This window comes from Trichosurus vulpecula, chromosome 9, assembly GCF_011100635.1.
Source record: "Trichosurus vulpecula isolate mTriVul1 chromosome 9, mTriVul1.pri, whole genome shotgun sequence".
In the NCBI taxonomy this organism is placed as follows: Eukaryota; Metazoa; Chordata; class Mammalia; order Diprotodontia; family Phalangeridae; genus Trichosurus; species Trichosurus vulpecula.
Window position 1 is genome coordinate 87,109,612 of NC_050581.1, and position 27,186 is coordinate 87,136,797.

The 27,186-nt window shown below is 37.7% G+C and overlaps 1 protein-coding gene across 3 annotated transcripts in view; it reads left to right on the plus strand.

Annotated features, from left to right (window-relative positions):
- The window catches only part of KDM4C (lysine demethylase 4C), a 507,818-nt gene that overhangs the window by 265,068 nt on the left and 215,564 nt on the right, over positions 1-27,186 (plus strand). For all 3 annotated transcript variants that reach the window (XM_036737952.1, XM_036737951.1, XM_036737950.1), the window contains 3 exons: positions 19,123-19,304; positions 20,960-21,173; positions 22,232-22,308. In XM_036737952.1, the coding sequence (XP_036593847.1) occupies positions 19,123-19,304; positions 20,960-21,173; positions 22,232-22,308 (473 nt within the window). The remainder of the gene's footprint in view (positions 1-19,122; positions 19,305-20,959; positions 21,174-22,231; positions 22,309-27,186) is intronic.

The following is a 27,186-nucleotide window of genomic DNA, read 5'->3' on the forward strand; positions in this document are numbered from 1 at the left end:
TTCTACATCTGTTTGGAGTATTTTTTGGTTTTTTGGTGGAGGACACTCCTGCTACTCTGCCATTTTAGCTCCGATGTTTTCCATTTTACAGTTTTCTTAAGGTAATGAATAAGGACTGCCTGGGAGTCAGTAGTGTTGAGTTCTCTGTCCTGGGTCCTATTGTATTTTTCCTCTATAGTGTTTCACTTAGTTGTCTTACTATGTTCCATGGATTCAGTTATCATCTCTATACTTTTGATTCTCGTATCTACCCCTCCAACCCTTACCTGTAGTCATGGGTCTCCAACTGCTGTTAGGTACCTCAAGATATCTCGTAGACATCTTAAAGTTGATATGTCCAAAACTAAACTCATTATCTTTTACCTGGAACCTTGTACCCTTCCAGATGTCTCTGTTGCCATCCTTTTGGGCTCTCAGACTCAAAACTGAGTTGTTATTCTTGACTTGTCATTTTGTCACCCATACCCAATCTGTTACCAAGGCCTCTTAAATATACCTTTGCAAAATCCCTTGAATATGCCCCTTCTCTCCTCTGGCACATCTGCCACCCTGGTGTAAGCCATCATCCCCTTGTGCCTGGGCTATCAGGAAAAGCATGCAAGTGGGTATGCCTATACCAAGTCTTCCCCCCTCCGGTTCATTCTCCGCTCAGCTGTCAAAGGGATCATCCCACAGCCTATGTCTAACACCTCTGCTTAATAAATTCCAGGGGCTCTCTTATCTATCACTTGCAAAATCAAATATAAAATCCTCAGTCATTCATTACCTTACCTCCACAAATATGCCTTTCCAGGCCTTCTACACCTTCCATTGCCCTCATTACCCCGCTCTTCCTCCCCGCTGCCCTCCCCACCCCCAAGTTGTCCAGTGACATTGGCTTTCTTCCTATTCCTTGAACAAGACACTCTGTCTCCTGACTCCAGGTATGTTCTCTGGTTGTTCTCCATTCCTGGAATGTTGCCTCCCTACCTCATCTCTGCCTACCTAGGTTCCCTGGCTTCCTTCAGGTCCCAGTTAAAATTCTACCTTCTACAGGAAACCTTTCATAATCCCACTTAATTACTCTCTTGCTTTTCGTCTTTTGATCATGTCCAATTTGTCCTATATGTAGCTTATTTGCATGTAGGTGTTTGCATATTATCTCTCCCATTAGACTGTGAGTCTCTTGAGAGCAGGGACTATCTTTTATCTTTATTGATTGATGAGCTGTTCCTTCATTTCCTATTTGACTTTAGGTCTTTCTTGGCCTCAGTTTTTGTGTATTGAAAAGAAGGAGTTAAGTTTATTAAAAAAAAAGTTCGTTTTAAACTCAGGTCCTCTATTGCTATGGTGTAAATTTTTTCAAAACATCAGTGAATTATAGAAAGAGCAAAGTTTTCCTGTTGCTTCAGAGCCAACATAGTCCTCAATTTATAGAATTGGTGTTTAATTAGCTTTAAATTTATTAAGCACCCACTGTGTGCCAAGTACTGTGCTAATCTCTAGAGATATTAAAAAGAAAAAAGACCATCCTTGTCCTCAAGGAACTTTCAATTTAATGGGACAAGGCAACACTCAAAAGGAAATTGAAAAGACAGGTATAGGGAGAAACTGTGTCCAAGGCGTCTAGCTGATTGGGAAATGAAGAGTTAGTGCCTAGAAGCCCTCTTTAAATGGAGAATTTGTGACATGTTCTTAACTCCACCCTCCAATCAAAGGGGCACCCTCCAAAGCAGGCACTGTTGATCTGGGAGTTCCAAAGCGGTGTAGTCTCCAAGGATGATACCTTTCCTGGGAGCACAGTGATGGTGGAAGTGAGTCCAAGGAGTGCAGCTGGTGGGAAATGAAGTGAGCAGGAGGTATACAGTGTCATAGACATTCATTCATTCATTCATCAGATTTTTTTGAATGCCTGCTGTATGCAAAGGACTTCATTAGGCAGAATCTTTTTGTGTTTGTTCTGTGTACAGTCGGAGAGAGGCTTTCAAATACTGCCCCCAGCTATATGGTCAGTTTGGTTACTTCTAGTCTCAAGTACAGCTTGTGTGTGTTGAGAGTAAGAGATTTGCAAGTTACTGGAAGTAGTACTGTACTCCTTAGGTGGAGTCTACAAAGTAAGTGATCCACTAAAGCATACATGAGAGTTGATTGACTACGTGTCATTAGTTTTCTGTCTGTCATTGAACAGTACTTTAGTTCTCTGGTGTCAGTAGCTACAACAACAACAGCTTCACTCAATTCTAACTATATAGAATATTTTACACATTCCTATTTTAGGCATTTGTATTTGTAGTTTGCCTTTTCTAGAAGGTAAAGTTATTCTTCTGTTAATAGTCATCAGTTAAACTTTTGAACTTTGCATTTCTATAATGTTTATCTAGAAGTGTTGAGGAAACTCAACTAGGGATTTTTCCAGTGTATATAGAAGTATGTTACAACATTTGAAAACTCCTAAGTTCCTGAACAGTTGCTGATCTGCTTTAGTTGAAGGAATTACCTAAACCAAAATTCCCTATCCTGATGAAATCATATCTCTGAATTTAAAAAGAATAGAGCTCTGCAGAAGCTTTTTCACTCGAGGTTAGCCATGAGATGGTAATTCAAAGTAACGTTTTAAAATATCAGTGTTCCTCTAGCTGCTTGAGAATCTTTGCATGGAACTAAATTTAGAAGTAGTAGTAAAGTTATCCTTGTAATTTGGACGTCAGATTTGTGCTAAGGATCCAGAATTCTTTTGTGAATGGTCATGTACATAGATTAGCTTTTGTTTTTATAATTACCTTTTAAAGACATGTTTTATAATTGTCCTTTATATCTTAGGTTGGTGCTTTTGTTATCAGTAGTCACATATATGACTATGCCTATTAAGTATTAATTAATTGTTCTTAACTTTTCTATACATACTCTGTACTAATCAGCAATTATGTCTAATAATGATAATAAGAAATAGTGACAATACCTTACATTTGTTTAGCTTATTACTTTCCCATATATTATTATACAGTAGCTCTGACTTAACTGTTGTATGAACTATCTAATCACCTGCCTCTCTTCTTGAACTGTCCTCTCCCTTGCCACCAATACTCTACCTAGTTTTATTGCTCAATGGTTAGTGAGCTCCCACCCCTACCTACTCTCCCTGTTCCAGTAAATTTGATCCCCTTTTTGTAACTGTACAAACTTCATTTCCTATCTCCAGCTCCCCAGTCCCTGGCTAGCATTTGCCATAATCCTACTGCCTTAGTCTAAATATATCCACCCCTTCCTCTCTGATCTCTGAAATGCTTACTCTAAACTTAACAAACTATTTTCATCTTAAACCTTTTCCTTTCTTACTTTTTCCATGTTCTGGTACTCGTTGAGACCTGGTCTCTTCCTAACAAAACCGCTTCATCGGTCAACCTTTTGTAACTGTCCCTTTTCCAACGAGGAAACTTCTGCCACTTCTAGACTCTGCCTTTATCAGTGTCACTCAGTAGCCTTCCCTTCTTTGAAGTTCATGCTATTGACATTTTTCACCCAATCAATCTGGTAGCTGTTATCTACCTGCCTTTAGGACACTCTCTTTCTAGCCTCAGTAACTACAGGGGCTGATTCATAATCTTTCTTTCCTCCCCAATTCTTGACCTCACCTTAGGAGACTTTAACATACACATCGATATTCCCTCAAAGCCTGTAAATTCCTAGTTCTCCAATCTAATGAATTCTCAGAATTTGTATTCCTATACTCTGGTCATAACCCTGATCTTACCATCACTCACAATGTTCAGCTCCATGTTTATGAACTCTGAATCTTGATCTGGTCATAGTTTCCTGTTGCTTCATTTTTCTCTGTGCCCTGTGACCCCTAAAGCTATTTTTCTCCATTGCGAGCTGGAATTCCTTTAACCCTTAATCCGTTGTTACTATCCCACATTGTATACCTTCTTCTCCCTTCCCTGTGCTGTTGACTTCCTTGTCCTCTTTCCTGTGGTTTCTAACTGGACCCTAACCTTGGGTTAATCCCACCATCCACTTGCTGTATTTGCTTCTGGTGACTGGGTCCATTGCAAATTTATTTCGTATAATCTTAATTGGGCCTTCAGTAGTCTTTTTACATCTCCTGCTTTCCCCTTCACTGCCCTACCTTGTCCAAAACTTTTCATCTCTCTTCATGCTTCCCATGGAACCCTCCTCATCCTTCGCTGAAAAACAGAAAGCATTTGATAAAAGCTCCTATCCACCCCTGCTATCTGCTGCCTTAGATCTCACCTTCTTTTTGTGGCTAAACTCCTTGAGAAGGCAGCCCTCTTTATGTGCCAGCTGGTTTCCAGTCTCATCGTTAGTTGCGTGGTAGCACCTTGGGTTGAGTACTGGGCCTGGAGTCAGGAAGAGCTGAGTTCAAAGCCAGTCTCAGAATCTTACTCACTGTGTGACCTTGGGCAAATCTGCTTGCCTGTGTGTAAAATGATATTAATAGCTCCTCCCAAGATTGTTGTGAGGATCACACGAGATAATGATTGTCAAACACCCGACACGGTGCCTGGCACATGGTAAGCACATTGTGAATGTTAGTAGTAGTAGTTGTTATTCTATAATTATAATATTGAAATGACTCCATCCAAGGTCACCAATGTTGCCTTAGTTTGCAAATCTCATCGTCTTTTTTTCCAGTCCTCATCCTTTTTGACCTCAGTCCAACCCCTAGCACTGTTAACTACCCTCTTCTCCTGCATATTTTCTCCTCTCTAGGTTGCACGGCACCTCTCCTGGTTCTTCGTGCAGGTCTTACCCACTCACTGTGGTGTCCTCCAAGGCCTTGTCCTTTTCTGTCCTCCCCTCCCTCTGTCCTATCCGTTGGTGATCTCTTCAGCTCCAGTTGGTTCAGCTTTCCTCTCTATGAGGATAGTTCCTGTATTTATACTTCTAGCCCTAACTTCTTTCTTTAGTTCCAGTCTTGGAATTAACAATTGCCTTTTGGGCATCCTGGATTGTAGGCATCTCAAACTCATCATATCCAAAGCAGAACTGTTTATTTTCCCCCCAAATGCCCCTTTCTGCCGAACCTTCTTGTTATTGTTGAAGGCACTATGATCCTTCTGGAGTCACAACCTTGGTGTCATCATCAGCTCCTCACTCCCTGTCATCCCTTGCCTAATGCTCTACTTGTCCTCCACCTTCACAATTTCTGTTCTATACATCCCATTCTCTTTCCTCCTGTTGCCACCACCTTTGTGTAGGCTCTTCCCACCTCATGCCTGAATTCTTGCAATAGTTTTTTGGTTGAGCTTCTTGCTTTGAGTCTCTCCACTTGAATCCGTTTTCCATTCAGCTGTCAAAGTGATCTTCCCAAAACACAGGTCTGCCCAGCGCAATAAACTCCAGTGGCTTCCTGTTATTACCTCTGAAGTCAAATACAAAATCTTCTGGCTTTTCAAGCCCTTCACAACCAAACCCTTTCTTATCTTTATACAATATTCTTATTCTTTATCCTTCTTCACATGTTCTATGATCTAACAACATTGGATTTGCTAAGCCTTACACAAGACAATCCATCTTCTGACTCCTTCCATCCTTATGTCCTCTCCAGATTTGACAAACATGCTATCTTTGCATCCATAGCATAGGGATCAGACCTCATTTTTGACACTTGTTAGTTTTGTGACTTCAGTCAAGTTATCAACTTCTAGGAGCCTCAGTTTCCTTTTATGAAAAATTCAAAGTTACAGTATTTGGACTCAGCACTTTCTTCATGTGAATTTTTCTTATTTCTTTATAGGGTTGTTGAAAAAAAAGTATTTTATAAATTTCAAAGCTCTATAACTTCAGTTTGAAAATAATCATTACAAAACAATGCAAGATATTCCTGAAAGTCATGATGCTGGGATGTCTTCATTTTCAGCATTTAAAGGTTAATGTAGTTGCCTGTAATCCTGTCCAGATTTTCTTTTCCTCATCAATGATGTTTGGGAACCCACTTATTTGGCATTTCATTTTAGCTCATAAAGAGGCACTGCTTGCAGTTATATAGGATGAGATAGTTGTGCAAAACTAAAGTCCTATGGGATTGCAAGTAAAAATTGAATTTAAAAGCATTATCAAATCCTGGGACCTCCTTATTCAAATCCATTTGCTAAATTTATTTAGTTTGATTACTGAGATATAAAAGTGTTCTCCAATTACTGCTATTATCACATCAAATCCACATATACTCATTGTGTTTCTGTAACGTATGTTACATTGTGCTTGGTAGTATGGGGAATACGTAGATGGGTAAGACATAGCGACCATCCTCAAGGAGCTTTTAATCTCATTGGGAAGGTAAGGTATACTCTTTCCCTTCCTGGCTTTGTGCCTGGCTGTTTATTTTCAAAACTGTGCTGTCTTTTCATGAAATTTCCCTCAGTCCCTGGGTTCTCTTCCCCCTGGAATATCCAACCACCCCTTTGTCCTTGTCAGCATGAAACATCAGTCTTCTCCTATTGGTAAGTTCTTCTTGGAGCCTCCATTTTTGTGGAGATGCCCAAGTTAGTTTTACATTCAGACCTTGTTCTTGTCTTCTAGACTTCAAAACCATACCCTGTGTCCACGAGGGACCTTCATTCCCTTCACCTCCAATATTCACCTTTTAAGCTCTTTTTAAAAAAAGTATGTTATCTTTCCTCATTAGAATGTAAACTCCTAGAATGCATGCTATCTATCTTGAGGGAGATGGGGAGAAAATTAGGAACTCAAAATCTTGTGGAAGTGAATGTTGAAAACTAAAAATAAATAAATTAATAAATAAAAAAGATTATATCATCAAAAAAAAATACACCAAATTAAAAAGAAAAGCATGAGATCTCCTAGAGGGTGAGGCTATCTCTTTTTGTTTGTATTTCTATCCTCAGACTGTTTCACAGTGCTGTGTACATAGTAAGCTTTTAATAACTGCTTGTTTCCTTCCTTCCTTTATATTTTGTATCTCAAAATTTGAAAAGCAAATTTTTTGAAAGTTTCTATTCTTAATACAATCCGTACAGAGGTATCAAAAAGAACTTTGGATTTTTTTGGACACTTTTATTCAGTTAAGACATTTCTGTTATATAACAAAAATGTATCCATCTGATTACTTTTCAGATGTTGTAGACCTTATCTAGTTTACTGTCTGAGGAAATTGAAGATTCAGATCAAATATACTTTTCCATGGATTCATGGATTCCATGGACTCATACATTAATGTAAGACACTGTAGCAGTTGACTTCATTTTTTCTTCCTCAGTGTTATATTAACCCAACAAAATTACCATACTGAAAACCCACATTTTTGAAAAGGATTTAATCAAGAATGCTCTTTGAAACTTTGAGTGTATGTTAGAATTTCTGAAATCCTGCAGTAAAAAGAAAGAAAAGAAATACAGTATTGGAAATCTGGCTTGGAGACTAAAGGCCCAAAGCAGAAACTTCCTTTCTATCTGAGTAGCTCATTTTCCCCCTTTATTTCCTCCAAGACGTTTGAACCCATATATAATGCCTCCCAAGACTGAGATTTTGTTCAAGTACCTGAAAAATAACAGATGCTGCTGTGTTCTTCATAGCAGGGAATGGTTCTATACCCAGCCAGAAAACATCAGTGGAACATAAGCCCAAGCAGCAAAATCATTGTTGTGATCGGCAAAAGAAAATTGTGCCGTCTCACAGGTTAGATCAGCAAATACCGGCATCAAGCTGGCCCTTCTACAAATCGCCCTAGTGTTTTCTTTCCTAGATTTCCCCTTTAACTGAGTGAGCAAAATTTATTCAAAGAGAGGATAATAGGTATTTAAATAATTCCCACAACCTTTTAAACTAAATTTAATTTTGGGGTCATTCTTCAGTCTTACATTGTTCACTTAATCCTGTTTGGGCCATGGTATTTAGCTGTCAGCAAATATTTAATTTTTAAATTGTTTCTTCCCTTGACTCTCATGCATTTTTCTACTTTCCTTGAAATTCCAAGTTAGTGATTCTACTTTGATTTTTCTTCCTATTATTTTAGATTACTATTAGGGAAATAATTAAAGCAGTACAAAAATATGAACAAATTATTATAAGCATATTTAAAAATAATTTCATTTAAATTGTGTCAAAGTATCCACAAACATAATTTAGACTTGAATGACAAATAAATCCATAAAATCTTAATTTTTTTTTTTTTGAGGGTGGAAGGTAGGGCAGTTGGGGTTAAGTGACTTCCCCAAGGTCACACAGCTCGTAAGTGTGTCAAGTATCCGAGGCCGGATTTGAACTCAGGTCCTTCTGACTCCAGGGCTGATGCTCTACTCGTTGAGCTATCTAGCTGCACCAAAGTCTTAACATTTTGATTGAAAAAAGATATAAATTTAAGAAAGCACAATGATCTTTACTCTTGCATCTCCTGATACATTTTGTTTGTGTAGTTTTGTTGTCCTTTTTTATTTATGTTTTCACTATAGTTATTAATGCTGTGTTAGCAGTTTCTCTGAGTACCACTTAGTAATTCCGTCTTTGAAATAACTTGTGATTGGGCAAAGCCAAGACGGCAGCTGGAAAGCAGGGACTTGCTTAAGCTCCCCGCCCAGGCCCCTCCAAAAACCTATAAAAAATGGCTCTGAACAAATTCTAGTGCTGCAGAACCCAAGAAATACTAGAGGGGAATAGGGCTCCAGCCCAGGACAGCCTGGATGTTTGCTGGGAAGGGTCTGTCGCATGGAAAAGAGCTGGGAGCGGAGTGGAGCAGAGCCCAGTGTGGGCCTTGCCAGGACCAACCAGACCGGGAGTTGGGTGGAACAGGCCCTAGGGCCCTGAATCTTTGAGCTGTAGCAGTTACCAGACTTTTCAACCCACAAACGCCAAAGACAACAGAGAAGGTTAGTGGGACAAACTGCTGGGACAGAATGAAAGGAGTTCACAGTTCAGCCACTGCCCCAAGGGCAGTGGAGGTGGTGCAGCTCTGAGGCTGCTTCCAGAGCTACAGCTGCAGTTGCCTCTGGCCCCAGGCCCACCTGGTGGGAGGAATTAAGTGGTGGATTAGAGCAGGAGTGCAAACCCTGCTTCGCCCTGCCTGGATCTGGGCCGCAATCCTGGTTGGCAGTTCTTGGTGGAGAAGGAGCGCTGGTGTGGCAGAGCTTGGTATGTAGAAGTAGCTCTGGAAACAGCAGCACAGTCCCTCAAGCTTGGGACAAAGTACTCTCTACAAGCAGTCATACCCTGACAAAAAGCTCAAGGGTCAAGTAGTTGGCTGGGAACGTGAACAGGCAGCAAAGGGATTCTGACTCAGACTTTGGAATCTTTCTTTGGTGACGAAGAAGACCAAAAGATATAGCCAGAAGAAGAACAAAATCAAAGAGCCCGCATCAAAATCCTCCTAGAAAAATATGATTTGGTCTCAGGCCATGGAAGAGCTCAAAAAGGATTTGGAAAAGCAAATTAGAGAAGTAGAGGAAAAATTGGGAAGAGAAATGAGAGTAATGCGAGAAAACCATGAAAAACAAGTCAATGACTTGCTAAAGGAGACCCAAAAAAATACTGAAGAAAATAACACTTTAAAAAATAGACTAACTCAAACGGCAAAAGAGCTCCAAAAAGCCAATGAGGAGAAGAATGCCTTGAAAGGCAGAATTAGCCAAATGGAAAAGGAGGTCTAAAAGTAAAACAGAACCAAAGAAATGAAAAAATGGAAGACAATGTGAAATATCTCGTTGGAAAAACCACTGACCTGGAAAATAGATCCAGGAGAGATAATTTAAAAATTATTGGACTACCTGAAAGCCATGATCAGAAAAAAAGAGCCTAGATATCATCTTTCAAGAAATTATCGAGGACAACCGCCTGATCTTCTGGAGCCTGAGGGTAAAATAGAAATTGAAAGAATCCACTGATTGCCTCCTCAAAAAGATCCCAAAAAGAAAACTCCTAGGAATATTGTCATCAAATTCCAGAGCTCCCAGATTAAGGAGAAAATACTGCAAACAGCCAGAAAGAAACAATTTGAGTATTGTGGAAACACAATCAGAATAACACAAGATCTAGCAGCTTCTACATTAAGGGATCAAAGGGCTTGGAATATGATATTCCAGAGGTCAATGGAGGTAGGATTAAAACCAAGAATCACCTACCCAGCAAAACTGAGTATCATGCTCCAAGGTAAAATATGGATTTTCAGTAAAATAGAGGACTTTCAAGCTTTCTCAATGAAAAGACCAGAGATGAATAGAAAATTTGACTTTCAAATACAAGAATCAAGAGAAGCATGAAAGGGTAAACAAGAAAGAGAAATCATAAGGGACTTACTAAAGTTGAACTGTTTTATTTATATTCCTACATGGAAAGATGATGTGTGTAATTCATGAGGCCTCAGTATTAGGGTAGCTGAAGGGAATGAATATACATACATACATACATACATACATACATATATATGTATGTATAGACAGAGCACAGGGTGTGTTGGTTGAATATGAAGGAATGATATCTTAAAAAAATAAAATTAAGCAGTGAGAGAGGAATATATTGAGAGAGGGAGAAAGGGAGAGATAGAATGGGGTAAATTATCTCACATAAAAGTAGCAAGAAAAAGCAGTTCTGTAGGAAGAGGGGGCAGGTGAGGGGGAATGAGTGAATCTTGCTCTCGTTGGATTTGACTTGAGGAGAGAGTAACATACGCACTCAAATGGGTATCTTACCCCACAGGAAAGAAGGAGGAAGGAGATAAAAAAGGGGGGATTATAGAAGGGAGGGCAGATAGGGGGAGGAGGTAATCAAAAGCAAACGCTTCGAAAAAGAAGGAGAATCAAGGGAGAAAACTGAATAAAGGGGGACAGGATAGGAGGAAGCAAAATATAGTTAGTCTTTCACAACATGAGTATTGTAGAATGGTTTTACATAATGATACACATGTGGCCTGTGTTGAATTACTTGCCTTTTTGGGAAGGGTGGGTGGGGAGGGAAGAGGGGAGAGGATTTGGAACTCAAAGTTTTAAAAGCAGATGTTCAAAAAAAAAAGTTGTTTTTGCATGCAACTAGGAAATAAGATATACAGGCAGTGGGGCATAGAACTCTATCTTGCCCTACAAGAAAGTGAGGAAAAAGGGGATGGAGTGGGGCGTGGGGTGACAGAAGGGCGGGCTGACTGGGGAAAGGGGCAATCAGAATATATGCCATCTTGGAGTTGGGGGGAGAGTAAAAATGGGTAGAAAATTTGTAATTCATACTCTTGTGGAAATCAATGCTGAAAAATAAAATATTCAATAAATAATAAAATATAAATTAAAAAAAGAAATAAAGTGATTTTTATGTGAAACTATGGGTTGTTCTTTTTTTTTCAATTGACAACTTCATATAACAAAAAGCTTTGTAATTTGGAGGATGTTATTTTGGACACAATTTTATTAATAGTGACTTTTTCAGAGTAGAGGATGAACGGTGGAACATTTCCCGTAGAATAATATTACTTCATTAGCTTATAGCGATTTGATATTCTTCTGTTCTGAATTCTACCTGAAGTGAGAAAGTATAATCCTGATTAATCAAAAGGATTATGTAAAATTGGTGGTTCATCTATATTTCTTAAGTTGAGGTGCCTCTGTAAGCAGAAAATAATTTTTTTTCCCTTTTAAGAGGCGGGATATAGCCTTTTTTAAAATAATATTTTATTTTTTCCAATTACATGTAAAGCCAATTTTTAACATTCATTTTTTATAAAATTTTGATTTCTGAGGCAGTAATATCTGTAATCATGGCATTTTACAAGAGGTGGGGTATAGTCTTGATCAAGATAATTGCATCCACAATTGCAGTTGTATAATGGACACAGCATTTCCACGCTGGACTCTGCTTCTGACAGTGCCTTAGTTTTCAGGGGTTTTGCCTGTGGGCTTAGCATCTGTGAGAACTTTTGCTGATCATCATGCCACAAAATGCAAACTTAGCCTTTTTAGGATTACTCTTTTAACCTGTTAGTAGCAACGCTGTATCTCATGTCACTGAGACCCTCACTTTGCTTTTATGAAGAGAATGTTGTTGATGCGGAGTGCGATGCGCAGATATGGTTCTTCTAGTTCAAGTCGATATTCTTTCTTGACTTGTAACTTGTATTAGGTGCCTCTCATTTCTTTATCTCTCGAGTAATTTGAGTATTTTCTTAAGAGTGAATTTCTAGGCTCTCATCATTAAGAATGGGACTTAAAATAGGGAAACAGTGTCAGAAAATACCATTTCCATACAAATGAGTGGCATTTTACCTCCTTGCAGCTAGCAAGCTCTGTGTAAGCAGTTGTAGTCTAGTGAAAGGATTTATATAGGAAGATGATATTTTTATTGTAGAATCATATTGTATTTATTGCTTAAGGATCATAACTTGAATGGGAAAAGCATTTGACTAAAAGAGTTGCGTGGTACCCACATGAATTTTCTTTAGCCATCCACTTGTTATCATTGTCCATGTGAAGCTGCTTTCAAAATTAAAACTGTTACCCTGTGACCTGGCCTGTAAAACTCCAAGAGATGATTCACCACTGTACCCCGTATTTCCTATGCCACACCTTCACCCCAACACGGGGCCGTTTGATTTGGGTAGCAAATTCTCCATTTAAAACTTAAAAAAAAAAAAACAAAAACAAGAAAAACAACAAAAAAAATAAAACTGTTGTAATTTATGCCTGTCCCACTTTGTACCCCAAAGCTGTCTTCATAGAGTACTTGTTAATTTTGACACAGCTGAAAGTCCAGTTTTTATAAAAGGATATTTAACAAACTTATTGGTTGCAACTAGATGGTGCAGTGGATAGAGTTCTAGGCGTGGAGTCAGGAAGACCTGAGATCAGTAATGGCCTATAACACTTACTAGGTGGCTGTGTGATGCTTGACAAGTCACAATCTCTCTGACACAGTTTTCTTTGTCAAATGAGGATCATAATAGCACCTACCTCACAGGGCTATTGTGAGGATCAAATGAAATTATACTTGTTGAATGCTTAGTACAATGCCTATCACACAGTACTTTAATAAATGCTTGTTTCCTTCATTCCCTTCCTCCATTTTTCCTTCCTTCCTTGTAATTCCTAAAGGTATATGCTAGATAGTAAAATAACCCAGAATCACTGCGCTTTCCACATTAACAAAAATCTCGTCCCAAGAAATACAATCTCATGCCGTACATCCTATGATGGTCAAATACAAGATATAATTGGTGCTATCAAGGTGGCAAGACTTCCAGTTCTAGCCCAGTGACAGATTGTATGTCTCTTCACAAGGTACCAAGCCTCTTAGCTATTTCTCAAGTCTCATCGCTAGAAAACTGTACACAGGGCAATGAGTTTTTTTTCCTTGCTACAGAAATTCACAATGACTATACACTAAGACAAAGAGGAGGTTGCAGTCTGCCTTGTTGGAGGGAGTACCTATGGTGATGAATCAAAATCCTTTGATTACTGGAAGATAGCATAATGTTTGCCCAAGAACTGTATCTTATTCTACTTTCTCTCTTCTGATTCTGAAATAAGTGGCAGAGTGATTTTCCCAGGCTTTTAATATAGGGGTGATAATATCCAAGAAAATGAAATGTTAGATAATTATAGTTTTGCCATTCATTAAATATCCACAGCATCCTTTGCTTGTAGACTTAATAATTGTCCCTTTGCCTGCCTACCTTGTTATGTTATAAAAATTAATTTGATTCAAAAAACTTCACAAACTGTAAAGCAGTATGTTATATTTTTATTTTATATTATTTTATACATTGTATTATGTAGTGAGGTAATGATATATTTTAGAGACTATAGTGAATTTTTTAGGGGAAAAAAAGCTTAGCTACAAAAATTAAGGAAAGAAATGAAATATTCAGGTTTAGTGCTCCACAAGAAAATGAATCACATCTTTTTTTCCCCTTTTAGAAATCTGTAGATAGGAGAGTTGGAGATCTGGGCAAAGTTCAGAACAAATAATGAATGAGAGAAGAGAGAGAGAAATCAAATGAGAGAAGTCAGACATTCTTGTAGGAAGAGAAGAGAATGCTATTTCTTTAGATTAAGAAAGGTGATAGGTAATAGATGAGAAAGGATACTAGAGCAAAGGAGCAATTTGTCTAGGGAAAACTAATTCTTTAATGTTTTAAGGTCATGGATTTTTAAAAAATGGAAAATCATCTGGAAAATCACAATAATAATATAAATCAAGATTTGAGAAGCAATAGGGCCAAAATTAAGAATGAATTATAGAGAAATCTGGATGCTGGTCAAAGGCAAATTTCAAGAGAACCAATTTTTTAGGGTTAAAATGGTTCATGAAATAATAGAAATAGGTTATCTACTACCATGCAGTATAGACATCACCTGTATAACATCCTAATGAATGAATGAATGCCTTCTGGAGGAAATTTCCTAAAATATTTGCTAAATATTCAATTCAACAAGTCATTTTTCTGCTGCATAGTAGTCTTTTTAGTCTTTTTACATTATGTTCGTCTCCAGTTGACAGACTCACCACAGCAGCTTTTCTAGTCTTCTCAATATTCATAAGCTCCTCCTCATAACCTCATTCATTTCAGTGAAGAGATTGAAGCAATGTATCTTGAGAAATACTGCCTTACTTCCACACCTCAAAACCTCTCTCTGTCCACACTAATTTCTTTTCTCTCCAGTTTTAAAGATGTGTATTCCTCTCTCTGTTTCTGTCTGTCTCTGTCTCCTTCCCCCACCCTTGCCTCCCAGCGTGTCATACCTGGTTCCAGCCCACTTTGCAAAGATTGTTTATTTTTATTTCTCTTAAGTGCCATCTACATTCTAGCCTAAATGGTTCTCAGTCCCTGGAATATGCTCCCTCCTAACCTTTGTCTCTTAGAATCCCTGACTTCCTTCAAAGCTTAGCTCGTGCGCCTACCTTTAGTTGGAGCTTCCCCTTGTGTTCTCTTACACCTATCCCCTTGCTAGTGGTCTTTCCCTTCTCCTCAAATAATCAGGTACCACCTCTCTCCTTACATTTTATATTCCCCCAGTAGATGTCAAATTTCTTGATTACAGGAAATATTTCTGCTTTCTACAATTCCAGCATCTAGCTGAGTGCTTTGCTTTTAATAGGTATTTAATAAACGTTTATTGGTTTGGATTAAATCAGTGAATTCATCTACTTCCAAAACTTCCCTTATGTTTTCTGTGACTCGTAGATACATATATCTAGGTCATATCTCTCCTCCAGTCGTTGTGCTTTCCAGATACCCTCAGCCATCCGCTTTGGATGTTTCAAATTCCACACTTCAAAAACCCAACTCAACAATTTCTCCTCTCAAAACTTAATCCTCCTCCTAACTTAATTGCTTCTGATGTGATCCTACCAAGTCACCACCATCTCAGTCATCTCTCACTCTTCCTCCTCTCTTCACCCTCCATGTTCAGCGAATTTCTAAGTTATTAGTCTTCTCCCTCCACATCTCGCACATGCTTTAGTTCAAGTCCTCATTGCCTTTTACTTGAACTGTAGCAGTGACCTCTGTACTGCTCTCCCTGTCCTTAGCCTCTCCCCTTCTCTAACCCACTTTCCACTCCCTGCCAAAATCTTACTAACGCAGATGTTTGACCCTCCCAGAGCTACCCCAGATACTTCAGTTATGTCTCTTTATTGCTTGTAGAATGAAGTAAAATCTCATGGGCTTTGTTCATCTAAAAGACTAAGACATCATTGTGTTTTCTCTTGTACCCAAGAAGACAATTTCCACCCTACCTTTCTAGCCTTATTTTATAGTGTTATGCTTGAAATGCTCGGTGTTCTAGTCCCTGATCTCTTCTATAATCCATACGATGTGTAGGGCCTATGTCCTCCAGTGTAACTATTCCTTAAAATCAGAATACCATGTCTAATGTTGCTTTCAATAATAAAAAAAAAATATCATTTACATACACCTGTAGTTAAATGTATAAAGCCAAGTTAATAAATACAAGTAAAAGCTTAAAATGTAATTTTAGGTGCTTTATTAATAGCTTTTAAAATTTCAATTTACATAGTAATATTTCAAAATACACTGCTTTACACTCTACCCATTTGTGACCTTATGATGTCACTTTGAATTGCAGAAAAGTTGCCTTGTACGCTTCGAAGTAGTTAGATCACATATATTGTATATCGAAGTTGTAATGTATGAGCATATGGGTTACTCATTTCAATTCAGCAAGTACTTATTAGTCGATCAACAGAGACTTTGTGAATATTTAAATTCCTACTATGCGGGCTCTGTTATATAGAGGATTCCTCTATGGGGTAACAGGTTGGTCTGATTGACATCCGAAATATCTTTCAATTATAAAAATTCTGTAAAAATTCTAGTTACTTTTCCACTTTATAATCAAATTTAGGAACAAGGGCTTTCCATTTTCTTTTCTTTTTTTTTATTAAATTAAGATTTTTTTATTTTTAGTTTACAACACTCATTTCCGCATGATTTTGAGTTCCAGATTTCTCAGCCCCCCTCCCCCCCCAGATGGCTTGGAATCCAATATAGCTTCTACATATAACTTTGCATTAAACTTATTTACACAATAGTCAAGTTGTAAAGAAGAATTGTGACCAGTGGAATGAATCATGAGAAAGAAGAAACAAAACAAAAAAAAAAACAAGAACAAAAACAAAAGAGAAAAAAAACAAAAGAAAAAAAATAGAGCAAATAGTTTGCCTCAATCTGCATTCAGACTCCATGGTTCTTTCTCTGGATGTAGATAGCTCTCTCCATCATGAGTCCTTTGGAGTTGTCTTTAAACCTTGTATTGCTGAGAAGAGCCAAGTCTATCAAGGTTAGTCATCACAGAATCAATATATCTGTGGTTGTGTATAGTGTTCTCCTGGCTGTGCTCCACTCACTCAGCATTATATCTTGTAGGTTTTTCCAGGTTATTATGAAGTCCTTATCTTCCCCATTTCTTATAGCACAATAGTATTCCATTACATTCATATACCATAACTTGTTCAGCCATTCCCTAGTTGATGGAAATCCCCTTAATTCACAGTTCTTGGCCACCACAAAAAGACTTGCTATAAATATTTTTGTACATATGGGTCCCTTTCCCACTTGTGTGAACTCTTTGGGATATAACCCTAGAAGTGGTATTGCTGGGTCAAAGGGTATGCACATTTTTATAGCCCTTTGGGCACAGTTCCAAATTGCTCTCCAGAATGGCTGGATCAGTTCACAACTCCACCAGCAATGTAACAATGTTCCAATTTTCCCACATCCTCTCCAGCATTTATCATTTTCCTGTTTTGTCATGTTAGCCAATCTGACAGGAGAGATGTGGTATACCTAAGAGTTGTTTTGATTTGTATTGCTCTAATCAGTAGTGATTTAGAGCCTTTTTTCATATGCCTATGCCTATAGATATCTTTAATTTTTTCCTCTGAAAACTGCCTGTTCATATCCTTTGACCATTTCTCAATTGGGGAATGACTTGTATTGCTATAAATTTGACTCAGTTCCCTGTATATTTTAGAGATAAGGCCTTTATCAGAGACACTAGTTGTAAAGATTTTCTCCTGATCTTTGTTGCATTGGCTTTGTTTATACAAAAACATTTCAATTTAACACAATCAAAATTATCCATGTTGCATTTTGTAATGCTCTCTATCTCTTGTGTCATGAATTCTTTCCTATAAATCTGATAGGTAAACTATTCCTTGCTCTCCCAAACTGCTTATATTATAAGCCTTTATTTCTAAATCATGAATCTGTTTTGACTTTTATTTTGGCATACAGTATAAGATATTGGTCTGTGCCTAGTTTCTGCCCTACCATTTTCCAATTTTCCCGGAAGTTTTTATAAAATAGTGAATTATTAGCCCCAAAGCTGGAAGGGGCTTTCCATTTTCATTGAGTTTGTTAAAATCTTTTTGATTATTTCTAGCCTCCTACTACAAATCTTTTCCATCGATGAAGTGACCACTTAAGCTATCAAGTCAGCTTAGTCAATAGTATCAAGAATATCTTTTTGCTAATTACTGAGGACCTTACAAACATTTCACAACATCTGTGATTTTTATTTTGGTTGAAGAATCTGCTAATTAGAATTTTGGAACATGTAATAGCAACAAACATTAATAATGCTGCTAATCTGTTACCTATATGTGTGCGCCATAACCCCCTATTTACTCCAAGGTCTGTGAAGTCAAAGACCATGATTTAGGTAAACTTTGTGTCTTTTCTAGAACCTTAGTCTTCTGCACCTAGTAGACGTTGACTTTATGCTTTGTGAATTAGACTGATCGCCATCACACTTCAGGGCTGATCACCTTCCTATTCAGTGAAATTCAATTAATTGCTCCTTGCACATCCTCTGTTTGATTTTTGAAGCCCTTCATAACTCATCCCTTTCTTGACTTCCAAGTCTTCTTACACCTTATTCTCCCCCTCTGTCTATTTGATAATACAGTGACTACAGCTTCCTTGGTCTTCCCCATACAAGACACTCCCTCTCCAGACTCTGGGCACTCTGGAATGCCCTTCCTTGCTCACCTCTGTCTCCAACATTCCCTTGGCTTCTTTCATTCAGCTAAGATTCCGCCTTCTACAAGAAACCTTTCCTAGTCCCCTTAATTTAAGCCCCTTCCCCCTGAGCTTACCTCTCATTTTTCCTATATATGTCTTGTATGTTCATAATCGTTTGCATGTTGTCCCCTCCATTAGATTGTGAGCTCCTTAAGACTGAGGGCTGGTTTTTGCTTTTCTTTATACCCCCAGTACTTTGCCCAGTACCTGGTACATAGTAGGTACATATTAAATGCTTGTTGACTTGAACTTTTCCTGGCCTTTGTGGACGTCACATACATACTATCTTTACCACCCCCTACCCATATTTGTGTCTCTTCATAGTTTTTTGGTCCTCTAAACTTAACACATTGATTCCTTTAAGATTGATATACATAGACATTTTGGAATGAATACTAGGCTGACTTTGACACAAGGCATCTCAATGCCTTGCTTATAAAAACAGAAATGAATGGTTGGAAGGTAGTAAAGTTGTCCCTTATTCTATTGCTCTGTGATATTTAACATAGATACTATGGGAAAAGTTAAACTTACTACATAGCATTCATTGCTAGTTCATTTCTTACTATTTAAATATCAAGATATAATTCCATTTTCTCTAGTTTGCAAGAACCCAGTATTTATAGGTGTTTCTTTTCTTTAAGAATTGCCTGAGGTTCCTTCCGTTGAGGAGGAAGTACAAGAAACTGAATCCTGGGCTAAGCCTCTTGTCCACCTTTGGCAGACCAAAGCACCGAATTTTGTGGCAGAGCAAGAGTACAATGCAGCTGTTGCCAAAATAGAACCATACTGTGCTATTTGCACTCTCCTAATGCCCTACTATAAGGTAAGGAAGGTTTTAGGAATCCAAATAAATAGTGATTAAAATGTGTTTTTCTTTGGACTTAGAGTGTTTTGGTAATATTACGGGTGATATTTCTTAATTATACAGGCAAAGTAAGGAGAGGATATGATTGATACACCTATAGATAAACTACAATTTGAGTCCATTTCCGTGTCAGTATTTTCTAATTTTTAAAAAAATTCTTAAATTTCAAGAAACAGATAGTACTTATTTAATTTTATAATTCCCCCAGTCCACCCCTCCCCCTTTTAAACAAAAGGTATTCTTTTTTGGAAATATAAAGCTGAAGTTTAAACATCTAAAAGTTTGAAAAGCTAAAAATAGACTCATTTTATGATGCTTATTTTGAAATTTTCAAATTATATGTGTTAACTTTGAACCCTTATATTTAGTATTGTTTCATCAACTTTAAACATTTGAAGCTATGAATACAGTAGATGCTCAGGATATGCTTCTCAATTTGTTTAACACTTCAAATATAGCCTTCTAAGTGACCCTTTTTGGGGCATAATTCATTATAAGTTGAACAGACTTTCTGCCTTGGAGCTCAAGTTATGAGATAACAAAACCCAGTGACACTATATTTATCAGTAGATTGAGACACATTTTCATAGGTAAATGATATTTCTAGATAATATATGAGAAACATTCAAGGCATGATTTTTTTCTTAGACTTTTATGTTAAAAATTGATTCTGTGCATACATTTTAAGAGTATAAAAATGATGTGCTTCTCTTATAAGCTTTCTTAAATAAGTGAAATATTTTGCTCACACTGTACTTGTACATGGTATGTTTAAGGTAGCATCATGATTAGAAAAGCTTCATTTCTCTTCATTTTGGCCCTGACTATATACCAAGTTTGGGAAATAATCATCTAACCTCTCTGGAGTTCAGTATTCCTTAATAGGTCACTTTTTCATTTCTCAAGCTGGCAAATTTTTTTTCTTTCATTTGTCACAAATTGAAAGATGCTTGGAAATAATTAGATAAGGTCCTTCGATATATGAGAGTTATAGAGATCCAAGTGAAAACAGAAGGCATTTTTTAAAAAATAATTTTTTTCACATCTTTTGTTTTATCTCATTTACGTTTTGCATCATTTCCTTCCCCTACTTGCCAGAGATCAAGGATGGAAACAAATATTTATTAAGGACCTTCTAGGTGCTAGATGTTCTGTTAAAATAGCTTCACAAATTTTATTTCATTCGGTCCTATATCAGCTCCTTTCATCAAAGAGTATTCCTTAATAAGTCGTTATTGTAGACAGTGTTCATTACACATGGTCTCCCACCTCTATAAAGAGGACAGGAAAGAGAGGCTTCTCCTGTCTCTTCTTTAGAGGGATTTGGAGGAGAGCTCAAGCAGGTCCCTGCTTGTACTCTGCCATGTTGACCCTGCCCCCCTCCTAGCTCTTCTTTCAAGCCAACCTTGGGCATTATAATTTCGAAGCATTCATTTTTGATTGTTTTATTGTTATTATTATTATTCCTTCCATTTATGTTGTTGCACTTATTGTATTGAGAATCCCCAGGGTGTCCAAGTTTCCTTAATCAGTGACTTGAATGGAAGAGTAGGAGGGATAATCAAAAAAAGTCTTGCTATCTGTCATTGAAAAGTAAACATTGTATTTTTCAGCCAGACAACAGTAATGAAGAAAATTATTGTAGATGGGAGACTCCATCCAGTGAAGTGACTTCTGCCTTGGAAAAGACTAAGCCACTCATTCCAGAGATGTGTTTTATTTATAGTGAGGAAAACACAGAACATGCTCCATCCAATGCCTTCATTGAAGAAGATGGAACAAGTCTTCTGATTTCCTGTGCAAAGTGTTGTGTACAGGTTCATGCAAGTAAATAAATGGATTATTCCATAATTTATAGGCTTTACAAAATCTGTGCAGAAAAAATGTGGTTTTCTTCTTTGTTGTAGTTCTCAACTATTAAAATTAGCAGTTACTCAGCAATTTTTGATACAGTCTTATCAATTTTTCTTGGTCATTTCCTTAAGGAGAAATAATTTTTTACTTCTTTTGAGAGGTGATGCACACCGGGCTAATGAGGCCATCAAAACGTCCTCCTCCTCCTTCCCCAGGTCTAAAGGGTGTGATGAATTTGTAGTTTGTTTAAGCAGTCAGAATTGGCTACATACCTAAAGCAGTTTTGATTTTTATATAATTGGAAACAGCAGTGAATTGTTTTCACAAACCTAGAGCCAGAAAGCTGCAGCTAGAAAGAACCTCAGTGGTCATTCATGCAACTCACTCATTTTACAGATGAGCAAAATTAGTCCTTGAGCGATTAGGAGACAAAAATAGTAGGTGGTGAAGTTGGATTCAGTTCCTGGGTCTCTAATGTAAATGTGAAGTGCTGGTCAGTAACATTGAAGAGATACTGTTTTATTCCCCCGGAATCTGTGATCTCTTAGGTGAAACCATGGGTAGTAAACATCTCCTAAAATTAGAATTAAAGCTAAGTTTTATTTCTTCTTTTATTACATTTTAATTTAATCTGTTAGACTCTCCTGCATTGTAAAGAATAGACAACTGCATATTCTCAAATCAGCTATGCAGTGAGATAGATTAGAGGGTAAATGACTAAACCTTGACAGTTAAGAAACTGTGCTGTTGTCTTTCAAGTATTTTCATTAGCATTTTAGAAGCTGATCTTTGAACTAAAGTTTCTTTTCAGTCATTCAGTCTTTTAAGTAGCAATAGCTTTTAAAACTTCTGAGAACCAAATGCTTTTTTGAAACCATTTGATCATTTTTGCTATAAATAGCATCCGTGTTAACTAATGGAGAGACTTATGTGGTCTTTCTGGCTACTGTGCATTAAATAGCTCATGTGTGTGAGGGGTTTTAGAGATCTCAATGAGCTAACGCCTGGATATGCCTGATTTTTAAAAACAGGTTGCTATGGTGTTCCTTCTCAGGACATCCGTGATGGGTGGCTATGTTCTCGCTGCAAGAGAAGTGCATGGACGGCAGTAAGTAGCTTACCTCCCTCTTCCTGCTTGTACCTATCTAAGAAGATCTATTTTTAAATATGTTTATGTGATTTTCATTCCAAATGGAGAGTTCCATCGTTCTAGCATTTTCTACCCCATTTCATCCTTCAGGTGCTACATCTACTTGAGTGCTTCAAAGGTCCATGATTTCCTAAGTGTGGGCGTGCTCCCTGCAGGCACAGATTGTAACAGTCCTTGTTAGGATATCATGAGTTTCTATGGATGAAGAAAATATCATCACTTGTTAGTCACCCTTTTGTCTATGAGCCTCTCCAAGCTAAAGTAATATCACCGTTCTGTACTTTAGACCCTTTCAGCTTGCTGTCATGCATGCCAGAGCCAGTACTCTGAGCTGGCTTCTGAACGGGTTCAGTGGCCATGTGTAAGGTGTAGTCATCAATACTCCTAACTGTCATTTATAGGATCACATTTAAATCTTCTGTTTGGTCTTCAAAGTCCTTCATGATTTATCTTTCTCTCCTTATGGACCGTGTTATCGGTGACACTAGCTTACTTGATGTTCTATGCCTATCACACCCCATCTCCCTACTGTGGCCACTTCATGGACTATCTTTTAGAAGCCTTTACTGATCCTCCTTAATGCTAATGGGCTTTCCTTCTGTTGATTATCTCTAACTTATATGTATTTTGTTTGTACATGGTTGCTTTCATGTTGTCTTCTCCATTAAACTTTGAGCTCTTTGAGAACAGGGACTAGTTTTCTTTTTTCTCTTTCATTCTTTGTATTCCTAGCACTGTGGGACACATTTTGGATGGCCCTGGGCTAGAATATTTTGGCAAATCTAATAAGATAAAATTTAATAGGGAAAAATAAAAAATGTCCTTGGTTCAAGCAATAAACTTCAAAAATTCTAGGCTAGATAGCAGTTCATCTGAAAACAATTTGTGGGTTTTAGTGTGCTACAAACTTGATATACGTTAGCATTGTTATTTGGAAATAATAAAAGCTAATCTATTCCTAGGCTGTAGGCTGCTGTAGTAAGGGAGTAGGGGAATACTCGTGTCTAGGAGTTGAGAGGTGACAGTTCCCACGTATTCTGCCTTTGACAGACATTTAGAGTATTATGTGAATTCTTAGGTGCTACATTTAGGAGGAACATTGGTAAGCTTGAGAGGAAGGTGAGCTGAATGGTAAAGGGCCTTGAGATCATGCTATATAAGGAAGAAGGAAACGAGGATATTTAGTTTGAAAAGAAGACTTAGGATAGTCAAGATAGCTGTCTTGGCATTGGAAGAGTTTCATGTGGGAGAGGGATGTCTGAGTGCTTCACTCATACCTCTCTACTTGACTAAAACATTTGGCCCCCCCTTTTCTCTGTGTGTCCCAATCTTGCTAGCCTTTCCTTTTTTTGTCATTTAATTTTTTTCAAATGCCTTTTATTGATAGCTTTTTTCATCATCTTTCTTAACATTTTCATTTTTGTGTTTGTTGCTGTTATTCTCTCCATACCCATCATTGTAGTCATTGCATACATTGTTTTCCTTGTTCTGATTATTTCACTTTGCATTAGTTCTTACGAGTCTTCCCATGCTTCTCTGTATTCAGCATTCCTTAAAGCACAGCCATAATTCTTACATTTATAAACCACAATCTCTTTCTTCAATTATTTTGTTTCCAGTTCTTTGATAGTACAAATATTTTGTTGCATATGGGGATTTTCACTGACATCCTTGTGAGATGTGCTTACCAAAGAAATCTCTGGGTCACAAAGAAAGGACATTGTAGTCCATTCTTCATATAATTTCCAAATTGCTTTTTCCAGAGTGGTTAGGTTAATTCACAGCTCCATCAAGTGTGCTTGTTTTTACATAGTTCTTAAAACAGTAATTTTTCCCCTCCTTTGTCATCTTCAGTAATTTGTTAGAGTGAAGTAAAACCTCAGAGTTGCTTTGATTTTCATTCCTTTTATTTTTAGAGATTAGAAGCAGTCTTTCATAGGTTTCTTAATAGTTTGCAATTGTTATTATGAAACTCTTCATATCTTTTGACCACTTCTTTGTTGGGGGATTACTTTTGTTCTTATATTTCTATTAGCTGCCTATATATTTTGGATATTAGATCATTATCAGAGGCATTTGATATAAAGTTCTTTTTGCTCAATCAGTAGCTTCCTTTCTTATCCTGGTTGTATTAGTTTTGTTTGTAGAGAAACTTTTGCATATCTTTTCATAGAAATTATTTATTTTATCTTTTCTAATAGCCTCTATCTCTTGTTTGATTAAGAAATTTACCTACTAACAGTAATTGTAAAAGGAAACAGCTGGTTTTCTTCAGATGTATTTTTATTTGATGACCCTTAATATTCTAGAAATTTATCGAATTTAGAGTTTGTTGTTCAATATCATTCATGATGTTAATCTAAATGCAATTTTTGACTGACTCTAGTTTTCCCAGTAATTCTTGCAAATAGAGAGTTCTTTTGTAAGTAAATTATGTTTTAGGGTTTATTATATAATGGTTGATTGAGTTCAGCCATTTCTGATCCGTCTTTGTCTAGTCTGTTCCATTGATCCACTTTTTTAATTTTTTAATCAATATCCAATTGTTTTTGATGAATCCGCTTATCTTTTCAAAATCCATCTTAAATTTAGTCTCATTCATGACACTTGCCTGTAATACTTTGGTCACACAAATACATCTAGTATGTATTGTTCACCAGGTATTTTCATACTTAATTACATTCTGTTATTCTCTAATTGTTTCATGTAATTCTTTTGCCCATTTAACCTTTTGTGTCTGTGCATTAGCTTAAACTGTCTCCTTTGCCTAGAATGCATTTAATAAGTAAGTGCCTGTTATCTGCCAGGGAGGGAAGGGAAGGAAGAAGTATTTATATAGGTCTTACTATTTGCCATGCGCTGTGCTAAGTGCTTTTTACAAATATTATCGCATTTGATTCTGACAATAACAGTGCAAGGTAAGTGCTGTTATTATTCTCAATTTACAGTTGAGGAAAACTGAGGCAAACGGAGGTTTAAGTGACTTACCCAAGGTCACCCAACTTGTAAATTCCGAGGCTGTATTTGAATTCTTCCTGACCTGAGGCCCAGTGCTGTATACACTGGGCTACCTGTTAGCTTCAGGTGGTGCCAGGCACTCTGCTAAATGCTTGGGATACAAAGAAAGGCAAAAGACAGCCACTGCCCTCAAGGAGATTGCAATCTAATGGAGGAAGAAAACATGCAAACAACTATGTACAAAAATTATTATGTATAGATAAATAGGAAGTAATCAGTGGAAGGAAGGCACTAGAATTAGATGGGGTTAGTAAAGGTTTCCTGTAGAAGGTGGGATTTTAACTAAAACTTGTAGGAATCCTGGGAAGACAGGAGGCAGAGATGAGGAGAAGAGCATTCTAGGCATAGGAGACAGCCAGAGAAAATGTCCAGAGCTGAGAAGTGGGGGTGGGGTGGGTGGTGAGGTGTAAGAAGACTGGAAAGTTTCAGGCATGGAAAGGGTTGGTAGAGGAACTGGGTGATGAAGAGCCTTGAATGTCATACAGTGGAACTTCTATTTGATTCTAGAGGTGATAAATTTATTGAGTAGTGGGAGGGGCTTGTGATATGATCAAATCTGTACGTTATGAAAAGCACTTTGGTAGCTTTATGGAGGATGGATTGGCATGAAGAGAGACCTAAAGCAGGCAGACTCACCAGGTATTACAACAGTCTAGGCATGAAGTGATGTGGGCCTACCCCAGAATGTTGGCCGCATCAGAGGAGAGAAGGGGGCATATGGGAGAGATGTTACAAAGGTGGGATCGACTGGCCTTGGCAACAGCTTGGTTATGGAGGACGAGAGATATTGAGGAGCCCAGGGACTCCTAGGGTGTGAGTGTGGGGCACTGGGAGAATGGTGGTATTCTCTAGAGTCACAGGGAAGTTTGGAAGGGCAGGGGCTCCAGACTTTGGAGGAAAAGATAATGAATTGTTTTGGACATGTTGAATTTGAACTGTCTACAGGCCCTCCAGTTCAAGATGACTATTAGGCAGTTGGAGATGTGAGACTCCTTTTACGCTCAGCTCTGGTGCCATCTCCCTAGTGAAGCCTTTTCTAATTCTCTTACTTGACAGTGGGCTTTTTGTGCTTATGTATTCTAGAACACTTTTTCTTGATGTGCCTTTTGCTCCATCCCATCGACCTTGTATTTCATTCACATTCCCCAGTAAGCCTGTTGGGGGCAGGCATGATAATGTTTTTTGTCTTTGCATTTTCTAGACCTTGCCCAGTGCATAGTGTATGGCGAGTGGTAAATGAATGTTTCTTGGGTGTATGAATAAAATTATAAAAGATACTTGTCACTGTTTCTCCCCTACCCCACACACAGTTTCTCACATCATACTAGTCACTTAAGGGCGCACCTACTTTTAATTGAATTGATTTGAATTAAGTGATTAGATACTATTGTTCTCCAATTATCACTAACAAAAAATTGACTTTTCATTTCACTGAAGTCTTTGAAAGAGACTCTGAAGTATTTTTATAATAAAAATTGTTATACTAGCTGACAATTATATTCAGTTTTAAGTGTTGCATTATGTTGTTTGATTCTTACAACAGCCCTGTGAGATGGGTGCTGTTATCCCGTTTCTAGATGAAGAAACTACTGTAGAAAGTAGGGAAGTGACTTATTTTCCCAAGTCTGTGTCTGAGGCAGGATTTGGGCTCCTGATCTTCCTGACTCCCCAGGTGTCAGTCTAGCGTGGCTGCCCATTCAGAAATATCCTGGGCCTCTGCCATTGTCACTTTAATCCTGGCACTTAAGCTTCCTTGCCACAGCATCACTTGCACCAAAACTTTCTTGCCATTAGCATTTTTGTTGTTGTTTATGCTGT